The sequence below is a fragment of the Aspergillus oryzae genome, chromosome 7 (genome assembly GCF_000184455.2).
Source record: "Aspergillus oryzae RIB40 DNA, chromosome 7".
NCBI lineage: Eukaryota > Fungi > Ascomycota > Eurotiomycetes > Eurotiales > Aspergillaceae > Aspergillus > Aspergillus oryzae.
In genome coordinates this window covers 2,353,425-2,367,712 of record NC_036441.1, presented here as the reverse complement: position 1 = coordinate 2,367,712, position 14,288 = coordinate 2,353,425, and the positions used below count along the sequence as shown (strand labels likewise).

Below are 14,288 nucleotides of genomic sequence, written 5' to 3'. Positions count from 1 at the left end.
TGTTCAGTCCTTGCCAGATGCCAAATTGGTCACCTTCCACCACTCGTTTCATCCCATGTCATTCCCATTCCTCCACGTCAGGGTTGGTGATTCAGAGCTGACCAGAGATGGCCCCATCGAGTGTCATCCCGACCTGACTATAGTGCAAGTATCAGCCGAAAGTAACACCTCTCGCTGGCCAAGATGAGGTCCGATCTTCGTCCGAGAGGGTTCGGTGATAGGCTCAACTGCCCACCTTTTCGGGCACAGGGATCGACCTACACTGTTACACAAGGCAATCCTGGCCGAATGGTCCCGGACATGGATTCATTTGTTATTTTTATTATTATATTTATTAGTATTATTTGGCCTTTGAATCATTTTTAATAATTCAGTTAATTTTTATTTTTATTGATATTATTATTATTATTGATATTATTATTATTATTATTATTATTATATCGAATCTTTTTAATCCCCTTCAGCTTCTTTTTGGGGAGTAGTCGGGACGGGGAAAATAGAGAAAAGTTGCTTATGCAGAACTTATGAGGAGAAATGTCTACATTACCTGACCTGGTTATGAGTCCCTGCATGTAAAGCTAAGATTGAAACAATTGTATCACGCCGGTGTCCGTTTGTACATCGTTTGTTTCCTCGTCGCCTCACGCACGACGAGGCCGGTGGGCAGACCCAAGTCGCTGTAGTCCCATGCAACCCGCTATTATTGGAGAGTTCCAGAAGCTCGCAATCCAAGAAAAAGAACACAGCTCCTCTAACTCTCCAAACGCCATCGTGTCTCGTCCGTCAATCATATCCCACAATCATGCAGTCGATCTTTTGTGCACGGGTAACTCCGGAACATGCAATGTAAGGTTAATTACCTGCGTGCAGCTATAGCCACTGTTATTATGACCTGGACTCCCACCGCTAGGCAATGACTAAAGGTTAGCACCTCGCGATGTAACAAGAGAAATAGTCTCGTGATACGAAGCGCCTACCTAGTCTACAAGGTTGGGGGGGGGGGGGGGGGGGGGGGGGGATGGTTAGTAGAGGAAAGCTATTAGCCCCCAGGTTCAGTTCTGAATAAGACCTGGAGACCCTAAAACGAACTATCAGAAAAAGAAGGGCCGGATCCTGTAGGATCCAATCATAAGGCGAAACAACGGTCCGGACGGCGATGATTATCATGATTAGCAGACAAGCGAGATTAGAGAATTTAGTTTGGGGCCAATGGGTCTTATTTTCCTCCTCGACGTTGGCCTACTAACCCAATTGATGTAGTCCTGTCCTTAGTTCTTCATGTTATTTATGTCGCACGGAGCGGCAGTGACACCGTCTGGATGTACATCCTCCTGCCGGGTTGTTCCAGTCCATGGCTGGGGCAGGTGATGTCTATCCATATGTCTATCCTGGGGTTCTAGAAAGTATCGCGGCGCGTAAAGTACCTTCTGCGCGCGTCGCATTTATACCTACATGGAGAGGGAAATATATATATAGAAGAGTAGACATATAGGATTACCTGAAACCCACTAAAAGAAGCAGGTAGATTTCCAATCCATCACCGGAAGTTTTAGCCCCGGAGATAAAAATAGTCGAGCCTTGGGATGCCAGGACCGGGATGTGCATCCTATAAGATTTACAATTCCACCGAACGGTGTTGCACGGCATTGCGGAGTTCCCATATCTTTTTTCTTTTTTTCCTTTTTTTTTGTCAAACCAGCGGCAAGAGCCCAGGTCTCAGGAGCCGTCCGGATCAGCCACTGGCCGCAGCATGGGACTAGGATCTTCCTGTTGGTAGCTTGTCAGGGGAGCCGGGGTTTGCGGTTGGATCGGTGGTTTGATGCCTCTGCACGGAAGTAAGAAAGGCTGGATGATACCTGAGGAATGGATGTACCTGCAGCGGTATTATCCAGGAGTGGGGAACAGGGAGCCAAGACAAGAACAAAAAGGAATTGAGGTGCGTCGTACCTGCTTCTGGGGTGGAAATCTACTGCAACTCGAGGGAGGGTGATGATGATGACAGCAGTTCGCGCGAAATGCTGACATCTTGGAGGGTTTATTTTTATTTTATTATATTTTATTTGAATTTATTATTTGTGTCCGTGTTGTACGGGTTGAGGATCGGTTGGGTCCATGGTGGTCGTTGATTTGCTTGCATGACAGCTGCAGGTACGCTGTACGTCTCCGGAAAACCCTCCAGGAGACGATCCATTGCTCATACTTCATTAGTTTACGTAGAGAAAATCATTGATGGTCAGCATTGATCGAAAGAGGCAATTGCGCGAGATAATCTAATAATTGAATCAGTATAATATTTAATATATTCAATCGAATACGCCCATGGTGGATTGGATTTTGTCCCAATAAAGGAAAGTGTGTTGGCCCCACCGGGGGAGTCAAGTTGTTGTTGTTCTCCGAGAATCCTGACAACTCCGGAGGGATCAACTAGAGAGACGAGAGTCGGAGTGAGTCTGACAAAAGTGACCACTGACAAATCCCTGTTGGATAACAACGGATCCTAAAAGAGACCAATTAAATGAATCAATAAAGAAATGGATTCCCCAAGCCCGCTTAATCCACCTACCGCAACGCCCTTTACGGAGTCAGGACTAGCGCCCGGCTCCAGCGACTGGCCCTCTTGCCGACGGGCGGTTGGCCCCGATGGGTTCTAACCCTCATTTGCTGATCGATGGCGCTGCTGTCAAGCTAAACTAACTCATCCATGGTGAGCTAATCCAACGGACGAGGATCCGTCGAAGACCAGCGACTCGACTAGTCGGTGATGATTTTCGTGGTTGTCCCTTTCCTTTCCTTTTCCGGTTCGTTTCTGGTCGACGGACTGACGCGTAGTTTGGGGGCGTGAGATCGAAATGATAGTCTACTTCACTAGCTTGATTGATTTTTTTTGTTAGTTTTATTTTTTTAGTTTTAATTTCTTTAGCTTGGATGATCTCTGTTTGCTGTTTTGTTTCTCTTCATTTCTTTTTTTTTTTTTTTTTTCTTGGCGAGTTCTCTTAACTGTTCATATTATTAACTGGCATGCTGAGGAATAGGTAATTCTCTGTCGAACAGCCCCGCAAGATCTGCTGTATGTACGACGGCTGCGGGTGTCGGGCCGTCGGTAGCGGAATTGCCATCCTGCGTGACTAGATCTCTTCAGTCGACATGGGGGGGAGGTTTTCTTTATCCTCCAGACCTCACCAGGGGATAATGTTCGACCTGTGGACCAAAGAACAGCAAAAATAGCAGTCATCCACGACGGGAAAAGAAAGAAGGGCCAAAAAAAAAAGAAAAAAAAAAGGAAAAGCCCTCATCCCCGTAGATCTTAATCCGACCGACCTGCGCCGCGGCAGTTTGAAAAGCGGACTGTAGTGTAACTCTTAGCGTGTAAAGGAGAAGCGCTCACTCGCTAAGAGAGCCAGGTCGATCATACCAGAGTGAATAACAATTATGATTAACCATGCAGCTGCGTTTCGTCCAGAGCACAGTTACTTTTTGTCAAACACGGACCTCTTTGTGCATTGTGCTCTGGGGGAGGAATATGCACCCAGACAGTTTTTTCTCGGCTAACTGAAGATACACATGCATATTCAACGATTTTACGTACATAGTTTAGTCTATACATGAACTTGAAACCATGTGAGAGCGTACGTCTGAAGCACAAGCATGTATCAGGATTGGGATCCCGGTGGTATGTCTTAGAGCTGTGGTAGATTAGAGGAGGAGGTTCATCACCGTAGCTTCACGGTTAGTCTACTGTACTTGGATACTACTTCAGCCGCTTGCTCCGTACTGTACGGAGTACTTTTTTTTTTTTTTTTGCCTGTCACATAATCTCAATAGTGAGGAGGAGGGCGCATGTGATCTGCTACTGGAGTCGGGATCCTTGGTAAGGACCGACTGATGGGACCGGATTTAATATAAGATAATATAATAGTACGGTCTTGATATCCAATACGCACAGTTCATGAGTAGATTCTAGTATGTAAACATCACACCCTATATATTAGCTTTGCTCCAGGAGGGTAGGGATAAGAGTGCTACGACTAATCGGTTAGAATTCAAGCCACTAAATAATCGAAATTTTCTTCTGAAGTCGGTTGTTAAAGAGATGAAAGGGGGGGTGGGAAAGAATGGAGGGGAAAAAAATGAAAATGAGGAACGATTGGGATTGGGGGTGGGAAGAGAGACAGAGAGAGAGACAGCATCGTACAATTCTTCTTCGCCCCCCGTATCTCTGATACTGTTGAGTACTCTAAGGTCCGTCCAAAAGGCAGTGGGGTTAGGCCATCCGAGTGGGGCATTGTGTCGTGGACTAGATCGCTAGTTGGTTCCACCTCACGCAAGGGGTCGCGAGGGAGGTGCTGCCCTCCCGCAGGAAGAAGGTTTCTGGGCCTATCGTTTCGTCCGATCCTTCCGTCAGCCGAACTTGAAATCGCTGAGATGATAGGGCTCGTTAGTCAAGTGACACTGGGTTTGAATCGTGTTCATTTTGCTTGCAATTGTCTAGAATATCGAAAAGAAAAATTAATAAAAATAAGCGGTGAGACCCTGATCGATCTCGTTTCCGGTTGGGACATGTACAGAGAGTTCTTGCCCTTGCGCCTGAGACAAAGTACAGCGTATCATCTGAGATCAGGGTAGTCCACTCAAATTGAGACAGGGAATAGGTTATCCTGGAGAATTCTTGATCGATGCGTCTCACCGAATCCGCGTTCAATGATGTATACATCACTCTCGAAGGACATCACGAGTTCTCAGTCACCGTGCGGTGTCGTCTCAGCCGGAATAATTACCACAGTTGGTTGGTTGGTCATGACCTCTCTTACTTCTTAATATCAAATTCGAAGCTCTCCAGCTATCCCTACGACTCTCCAGGGTGAGGGATTTCCCAAAGCGTCCCTAGTGCCTGCAGCGCTGCCACCTTTGGATAATACTACGTACTGCGTACTCCGGACTAGGGCTAATTTGTCGTGATTGAATGACTGGGGACACTAAGATTGATTGACGTCGCATCGGTCGATGCCGCGCAAAACAAATTCATTCGATTAGCGTCATAGAGATTTATAAATAAAAGTTTAACATATGAGGAGGATAATGAAGAAGCCTGATTCAGGGAGATGACGAAAACAGTAATTTGCTCCATATCCATCACATTAGAGAGGCTTGGCAAAGTTGGTGCGAGCTCTCGTGAAACGCCAACCACGATCACCCTCATGATTGGTGGGGGTGTCTCGGCGGAGAATTCAGGACCTGACCAGGGTCGTGGATGACATGGAATTGGGCTCTTCTTGACCGACTTCTCCTCCCTTCAACACCCCCTCTGATCTATCCAGCGGCATAGTCTCAACTAGTTAAACCCGATGTATACGTGGAGGATGGTGGGAGAATTGGGATCTTGACCGGCGCTAGTCACGGATCTCGTAGGAATTGGGTAAACGCGAGGGAAAGTTTTTAAGGTATCAATCAAGGGGTTGATCAGTATAGCGTTCTTGAAGGGCTCATTAATTGACAGCTACAGAGAATTATTTATTGATGATTTTATTTTTGTGTTATGATGATACCGAATGCCTATTACAATCTACCGAAGACAAGAGTGCTCGGAGAGTTGTGCCTAGTCTCGGAGTTCTAAAACATATATCCTTGTAGACAAATTTGTATAGGAATTCCAAGGCTTGACAACAATAAACAGTGGTGAATTATCAATACACTGACATAATATAGCCAATTATTCCGACTGAGACTCCTGAGGCCAACCAGCAACATAAGGATAGGAAGAAAGAAAAAAAGAATAAATCAAATAAAATCAGAGAGAGAGAGAGCAGCCCTTGATCGACTGTTGCTCGCACGCCACCTCTGCTTTCGTGGTTCCTTCTCGACCAGTGATCTATCCCTGCATCTGCAAGAATCCCTGCCGCCATTCCTATCCTGGTTTGTTTCTTCTGGTTTTCTTCTGTCCTTGTGTGACATGAGTTGACCTCGCTTGCTTGCATCGTTCTATTTTCATCCTTTGCATCTTTCTTTTTTCTTATTTTCTTTTCGGCATCGGCCGTGTTAATTATAACCACTTCTCTTTTAAAAAATCCATATAGAATTAATCTTCCATTTAATTAACATATTGCCGGGTATACATTCCGAAATAACGATAGAGCTGTTTTAATTGTTTTTCATCGGTTCTTAAACCAGGGGTTCAATGTCAATGTATCTGTCCATTTCAATCATCAACTCGGATATTACCATCTCTCTGATACAACAAATGACCAGTCATCTTACATACGGCCGTCATTGATCGTGGTGACTTGTCAGCCTCTTGGTTGGTGGTACTATGTGGCGGGGCCCGCACTCTAACGCCCTCCAGATCGTCCCGAAAGCTTTAAATCATTTATCGCACACACCACCAGCTCCAGAGCCAAGGCGATGGCCAATGGTTCTTTTACTGTCGGATAGGGTCCCACTTGGAAGGGAGGCTATTCATGGCTGGCGCCCTCTAGCGCCCTCACAGATTCTGCCTAGCAGAGATCTCTCGTATTGGTATCGTTTATCGATTAAAAATCTGTCAGGTTAGAGACTCAGGTGAAAGAGGCTAGTCAGTGGATCGTTGATGAATATCACAATAACCTCAATAATTCCATTTCTTATTGCGGCGGCATACTCCGGAAGCTGAGAAGAGGAAGAATGAATAAGTAAAACAAACAAAAAGAAAAAGAAAAAGAAAGAGGCAAAAAAGAAAGAAGGAAGGAAATGACAGTATCAATATTGGTAGGGAGCTATACGGGGTCTCATAGAATTGCTCTGTAGGTACGGAGTATCGAAGTCGTACCTTTTTTCTCTTTCTCTTTTCGTCTTTGCCTCTTTCCGCTATCCCTTGTAGGGTTTGCCATCCAATCCTCCATCGTCTCTCTCAATCTCTGACTCTTGCCTCCCTTTCCATCCCTGGCCAAGTCACCGCCATTTACTCTGCGCTGGTTTTCGTCTTGTAGGCTATATACTGTCACCCAAAGGATACGATCCTCCAGATTGATTCAAATAGTTCGTTGGTCTGTGTGGAACGTTTCCCGCTGTTGTACATATCCCATGATCCACACCCGTTTAGACTGCGCGAATCTTGCAGCCGCTGGATGATACAATATAACTTATTCTTCTGACTAGTGTGTTATAGTCAGCGTCATTATTAGCTCGATCGCCTCGATGGGATTTTAATTATCGTCTTCCTAATTTGCCTGATGAACTTCTCGGCCCGGCAGCTTTCCTCCCCGCTGGATGAGCCAACCTCTGTATCCACCCTGCATAACAGTACGCAGTGGCACATTGCAGTAACCGGTAGTTTCACGCGTTACCAGATCGCTTCCACGAAGCAGTCAGCACTCTGAATTTGCTTTTGGCTGGTAGTGTTTGAAAGATTGAGAACCCGGCGGGAAATTAAAGATCGTTTTATCTATTGTGTTTATTTTTGCTGCTTAAGGGTAAGTACCAGTAAATCCTTTACCGTGTATTTGAATGCTCCGTGGAAAAAGCAAAGCTTACGGTGTGGTGGTCCTTTGGTTCATGTAGTGGGACCCGTGCCCAGCGTGGAGACAACCCAGTTGTTCGAACCTAACCTGGAACACGCCTGTCAACCGTCATTTTCCTTTTCTTCTGGCTCCGGCTTTTCTAACCGATGTACCGTATGTAGTACTGCTTCCAGTTGCGGCCGCCGTTGCTTAGATTTTATCATAATAGAATTAGTTTGCATAGATGCTCACTGCTCCTTTGCTTTCTTTCTTTTCTATGGTGCTCTACTACATAAAAAAAGGAATACAAATGAAATTAGGTGTGTTTCATAGAAACCCCGACCTCGAGTAAAATAACCTGGAAGGGGCCTTGGTAGTATGCTTTTAGTTTTGCCAGGTGGACGGGGCAAAAATTTAGTTCCGGACAAGAGTCTATCAGAACTAATGAAAAGATAAATTCGTTTTTCTCTAAGTACTATTGATTGCTTTAGGGCGATCCAGCATCACCCTGGGAGTGCAGGACGATCGAATGACTTACAGCTATGCGATCGGTCCCAACAGTTCACACAGTGGCCCCCAACTATCACGGTCAATTTGGTCTTTTTTTTTTTTTTTTTTTTTTTTTATTCTTTTGAGTCAAATCTTTCCTTCCCCTCTTCCTTTGGCTTCTCCCATTGCCTACGGAGTATATGGAGGCACTTTGCTATATAGTATTATTTACATGGGACACTCTAGGTAGCATGGCCGAATTGGATGACTAAAGAAAGGAGAATAATAGTATTATGGTGATAGAGTTCGATTATTTATTTCGGATCACTTTTGCCTAGTCAGATCGAGTCTCCAAACCGGTCCTATTGATGATCAAATCTCTGATTCTGTACATTTATTCGGCGTTAATCGTTCTAAATGGGGGTTGAGACTGTAAAAACTCGACAATATGCTTCTAATCAGTGGAGAGTCCTGAACGATCCAGATCTATACCGGTATCATATGGTATTTTCACCTCCTCTTCCCCTCTTCCTTCATTACTAGTACAAACCTCTTCAGCATCAACCAATCCCCGTCAAGGCTGGTTCGGCTGGATCAGCGTCGTGTTAGCCCAAACGGTGGTTCCTGTCCGGCGTCTTGTTTAGCTTATCCGGTCGGTGGTCCTTGCTTCGTGGCGGTTCTGCGAGAATCTCGCTGTCTGAGCTTGACACTGGGCTTCTGGACCCTACCAGAAAGAAATTAACAAAGTTGAGAAGCGACATCATCGACAGGCGCAGGAAGCAGAAGCAACGCAGCAGATCCCACGGCAGTATCTCTCCGCTCTTCCACAGGCGCAAGACGCACGGTTGTCTTTCCCAGACGATCAATCCCACTTACTCGGGCAATCCCCCTTCTTCTCTCTCTGTCTCTTAGTTGCGGGATCCACACCTAAACTATTTCCTTTTTATTAGATTTAGTAGTAGTATTGTATTATTTTTATTATTATTATCATCATCATCATCCTTTTATTTATTTTATTAGCTTCCGAAAATTAAAAAAATTTATTATTATCTGTATTTTTTTTATTTGTTTTATTTTACGTTCTTCTATCTTAGCTCTTGGGTTGCTGACACCTTGTTTTTATTTTTTTACATTTTATCTTTTTTACTTCTCTGATTTCCCTTTCCCTTTTTATTTCTATTTTTTAATTTTAATTAAAAATTCATTTTATTATTATTTTCCTCACCAAAGACCCAGAGCAGCTGCTTGGTACTTAGTTATAGTGACGGACGTCCAGTGATCCACTGCTTTATTCCTTTCTCTCTTCTTTCAAACTTCCCTTTCTTCAGCACCGAATCCATCGGGGACCCAAGAAACGGACCGCGCTCTCATAGTTAAAAAGGACCCAGGGCACCGATTGAAAGGCTGGCAATAAAGAAGGGTGACCGGCGCAACACAAGCTACCGGCCTCGAAGAGAGACAGTTTAGCATCCGACCACAATTGCCTTGCAGCTTCTCTTACATTCCCGCGCAGCAGGTCTCAGAGAGAAACTGGTGATCAAGAAAGCCCAAAGACACGTGCTGGTAAGTGTGTATGTTCGGTTCTGATTTTGAGTCTTATTGCAAATCTTGTTTTGAGTGTTCGTGACTATCGCGGGTGTTCGAACGTCTATGCTTCCTTGCTGCGGTATACCAGCCGCCTCAACCCCAACCTCCAATGACGGTTTTCAATGAGGATACTATTCCTGCGGTGCTTGTTCTACTGTCAGTCTAGTATCTGAGAGAGAGAGAGAGTCCCCTTCTGTTTTCTGGAACGCGTCTTCGATCACCCTTCTTCGGGAGTTCTGTTGCACCCGTCGCCCGGATCTGCTGTCGTGGTTGGCGATGTTGTTGCTGTTTGGACCGCCAGCACCTTAGCCCACTCCAGCCTCCCACTAAATCGCGGAAGTTGAACGGCACCGCCGCCCACTCCTCAGTTCACGCTGCTTGTTCCCTTTCCACATTTTTTATTTTTTATTTTTTATTTTTTATTTTTTATTTTTATAATTATTATTATTTCTTTTTTATTTTTCTTTTTTTCTTGTCACTTTTTGCCTAATTTCTATTTTTCCCTCGCACTTATCTCTCTCTCTTTTTTTTTTTTCCCACTTCTCCCCCCTCCCGACCCAAAATTCCTCGCCCCGTCACGTCCCAACCTTTTCCCCTCTTCGACCCCCATCCGTTATCCGTTCATTCGCTGTCCATGGCTGAGAGCTCCCTCTGATTCCACTCTCTCAGTTCAGCTCTATCCCCCCGATCTTTCAACACAAGGATCAATTAAAAAAAAAGAAAAGAAAAAAAGTTGGTAACCATCTCGTTACTTTTTTTATTTTTATTTCTTTTTCTTTTTTACTTTCCTGCCATACATTTTCCTTTTTCCTCCCACTTTCCCCCCTTCTTACACTTCCTCGTCGCCTCTCTATCTATAGAATTGTGAGTGAGTGAGTGTGTCTCAAAGGCTCCGTTCCGGGTCGTGGTCCAGAATCAGTCAATCCACTCGGCGGCTGCAGAGAGACTTAGAAGGATTAGGCTTAGTTGGGTCCTGCGTTTGCTGTACGCCCCCAGCCTCCTCCACCTTTCGTGTATGATCTGCTGCTGCATTGCAATCATTCTTCTCTTTCCTCCACCGCCGCCTGAGACTGCCATGATCGCCCACGCCGGGAGTGTCTAGGAATTTTTGCATTTTATTTTATTTTATTTTTTCTTTTTTTACGTATTTCTTGGCCTGAATTTTGATTTTCTATTTTTTGATTTTCTCCCTGTCCACGGTACCAGTCTCCCTTGTCCGCCTCGTTAGTGCACCAGCATCCCTTTCGTTTGACACCTTTTATACATCCCGACGTTCCATTTGAGATTCTCATCTGCTACGATCACCGTCTCTGTTTTTTTTTATAATTATTCTTGTTCGACACGACTGATGTGATGACTTGAACGCCCTGCTTACTTTTGTTTTATCTATTTTACCTAGACTGTACCCTTGTTCACCTTGAAGCAGCACGTTATCTTCGACGACCTGCTACGACCTGTTACGATTCGCTACGAGCTTGTTCCCTCTGTTCATTGCAACGAGAATAAGAAAAGCGAGCACTTTGCCTACTTGTGCGTCTTTTGTTCATCGATAGTACGAAACTGCGTCAAAGCCACCAGAGTAGTATTCGACGTTTGATGCTGGACTGTCACGTCGCCCTTCCCCGCGCTCTTCTTACGACTTGATACGAGACCCACGATTTCGTGCTTCTGATTTGGTTGAGCGATTTCTGTTGTCCAGCCGCAAGCGCGCTATTTTGCCTGGCTTTCATGGTTTTGCGTCTGATCACTCCAATCTTCGTACATAATTGGATGTAGATTTCTGTCCGTTTACGCTGCATAGCGATTTTCTCGGTCCAGTTACGCCAGCGATCTTAAAGCGTTTTACGGTTACGATTTTCAACGAGCTTTCCACGATTGCACTTTGCATTTGCCGCATTGTTGAAGCTATTCATTATTCCATCACGAACATATCTGCATTCGCTCCAATCTCGGTGCTAGCATCGATATTGGTTTCCTTTGTACTTGACGATTTAACTAGCGGCATCACTTGCATGTCGACGACTCGCTCTTTCGTGATCTGACCGGTACCACGACGACAAAGAAAAAAAAAAAAGGAAAAAGAACACTACCATTGTGGCACGTTGGATATAATCGAATCCAACGGCTAGAACCTCCGAATCACTTCATTTATTAGAACCGTTACCCCTACAAACCGAAAAGCTGGAGCTGCCGTCGATTTCCCAGGTCCACACCAGAGGTCCTGTTGATATTCCCTGGTATAATCACCACGCTGCTGAGAGACCATTATTGTCTGGTGACAAACTACCGGCTCTCAGTTTACCGACGGCCTCGCAGCCGCCAATCTCGGGCCAGTCCTACCGGACCAGCTACGAAGAGGCCTCGGCATCCCATAACGCGAGTGCGCGGACAAGCCTATCCGGAACCGCACCCGTCATCAACGAGACCAGGAGCCCCCCGCAGTCTGCGGACTTAGCGGCTGGTGGTCAGGGCCGGCTCTCTCTGGATTCTTCCGCTCCACAGGAGTTTTCCATCCCACAAAACACCGTGGGGGATAGCTACTATACCAATCCGACGGCAATTGGCAGCATGAATCATACACAACCATACATGGATGTCCACTCATCGCATTTGTCATCGGCACAGCCCTATGCTTCACAGGCGGCCACTGCTGGTGGAATCGCTCATTACCCCCAGTATCATCAGCAACCGCCTGTATTGCAGCCGGCGTCCACTACTTATGGCCCCGCCAGTTCCTATCAATACGCGTATCCTGGCGGTGTCACATCGTCCCAACCTGGCCCGCAACCTCCCACAACATCAGTGAGCAGCCAGGTCCCAGCTCAGCTGTTACCACTGCCAGGTATATCTCTAACAAGATATTGCTTTTGCAGTAAAATACTAATAAAACCTTCTCATTAGTTACCAGCCACACTGTTGCACCTGCGGGATACGGAAACAATACCGGAACGCCTATGCAAGGCTACGTGTACGATGCTACAGGTCAAGTAGCTCCGCCCGGTGCCAAACCACGGGTCACAGCCACCTTGTGGGAGGACGAAGGCAGCCTTTGCTACCAGGTTGAAGCTAGAGGGGTCTGTGTTGCCCGCCGAGAAGGTGAGTACTCCAGTCGATGTTTTTGTGTACCTGAAAAACTTGTGCTGACTTATGTAGATAATCATATGATAAACGGAACCAAACTGCTCAACGTTGCTGGCATGACTAGAGGTCGCCGCGACGGGATTCTCAAGAGCGAAAAGGTTCGTCATGTAGTCAAGATTGGTCCAATGCATCTCAAAGGAGTTTGGTATGGTTGTCTGCGTCTGTTTTCTTTATATGATTCTAACCAGGTTTTCAGGATCCCATTTGAGCGTGCCTTGGAGTTTGCCAACAAAGAGAAGATCACCGACCTTTTGTACCCTTTGTTTGTGCACAATATCGGAGGTCTTCTGTACCATCCCACTAACCAGACCCGGACAAACATGGTTGTGCAGGAATCGCAGCAACGGCGGTTAGAAGGTCCTCAAGCCACGCGGGCTTCGCAGGGGCCACAGCCCCCTGCTTTGCACCATCACCACTCGCTACAAACTCCGGTTCCATCGCACATGTCTCAGCCCCACGCAATGACGTCTCAGTCTGCTGCCAGGCCTGGTCTTGATCGCGCCCACACTTTCCCGACCCCCCCTGCTAGCGCGTCCAGTCTCATGGGCATCACCAACCAGGGGAGCTCCTATGAGTGGGGTAACCAAGGAATGAACTCGGGTGTTCCTAACACACAACCTCTATCGATTGACACGACATTGAGTAACGCACGATCGATGCCTACCACTCCGGCCACGACGCCCCCAGGCAGTAATATGCAAGGGATGCAAGCATATCAGAGTCAGTCCGGATACGATAACTCGAAATCGTACTACTCAGCCGCTCCTCCGTCCCACCCTCAATATGCTCCCCAGCAACCCTTGACCCAGCCTATGGCTCCTTACGGCCAGACTATGCCCGCCAATACGTATATCAAGAACGACATGGCGCCTCCGACGGCAAGGACTTCAGGGGGACCATCAGATGTAGAGCAAGCTGATGTGAAGGCTGACCGTTACGCCCAAACTAATGGGCACGTTAGCAATGGAGCGGGTGAGCCTGTACCCGAGCATGAGCCTGAGTACGTGCAACATGATAGTGCAGGCTATAACACCAACCGCGGATCTTACACATACACTACCAACCCTTCTGTTGGAAGCTTGGCGGGTGATCATTCTCAACTCGCGTCTGATATGTCTGGCTCCCCCTCGCAACAGAACGGGTCCGGACGCATGACTCCCCGTACTAGCGGGGCGCCTCCCCAATGGGCCTCGGGATACAATACGCCTCCCCGATCCGCTGCTGTCAGCAGCCTCTACAATAGCGTCAGCGAAACTCGCGGTGCGTCGGCGAACGGAACGACTGATAATTACTCTGTGGCGTCGAATCCAGCACCGGGTTACTCGACGGGGATGAACGGACCTTTGGGGTCAGGAAAGCGTATGCGGGAGGATGATGATGTGGACCAAATCGTTCGACCAGACAGTCGGGGTGCGGAATATGAGAGCAAGCGCCGGAAGACTCTGACTGAAGCGACGGTTGGTGGTCCGGTTGGAGGAGTACCACTTGGATTACAGCCGATGAAGGCCGGTGGTGTTATGGCTCGCCGCCGGTAAGGCCTTCAAGTGGTGTCCCCCATGATTCCACGGGCTTCGGAGGATCAAAGGAAAGCAAAACCAAAAG

The 14,288-nt window shown here is 46.6% G+C and overlaps 1 protein-coding gene across 1 annotated transcript; it reads left to right on the top strand.

Annotated features, from left to right (window-relative positions):
• Positions 1-12,113: 12,113 nt before the first annotated feature.
• AO090011000905 (KilA-N domain-containing protein) lies at positions 12,114-14,221 on the top strand (the record flags this gene model as incomplete). The annotated part of the gene is made up of 4 exons (XM_001826417.1): positions 12,114-12,387; positions 12,447-12,641; positions 12,699-12,831; positions 12,883-14,221. 4 exons carry the CDS (start codon positions 12,114-12,116, stop codon positions 14,219-14,221), a joined length of 1,941 nt encoding a protein of 646 aa, XP_001826469.1.
• Positions 14,222-14,288: the final 67 nt, after the last annotated feature.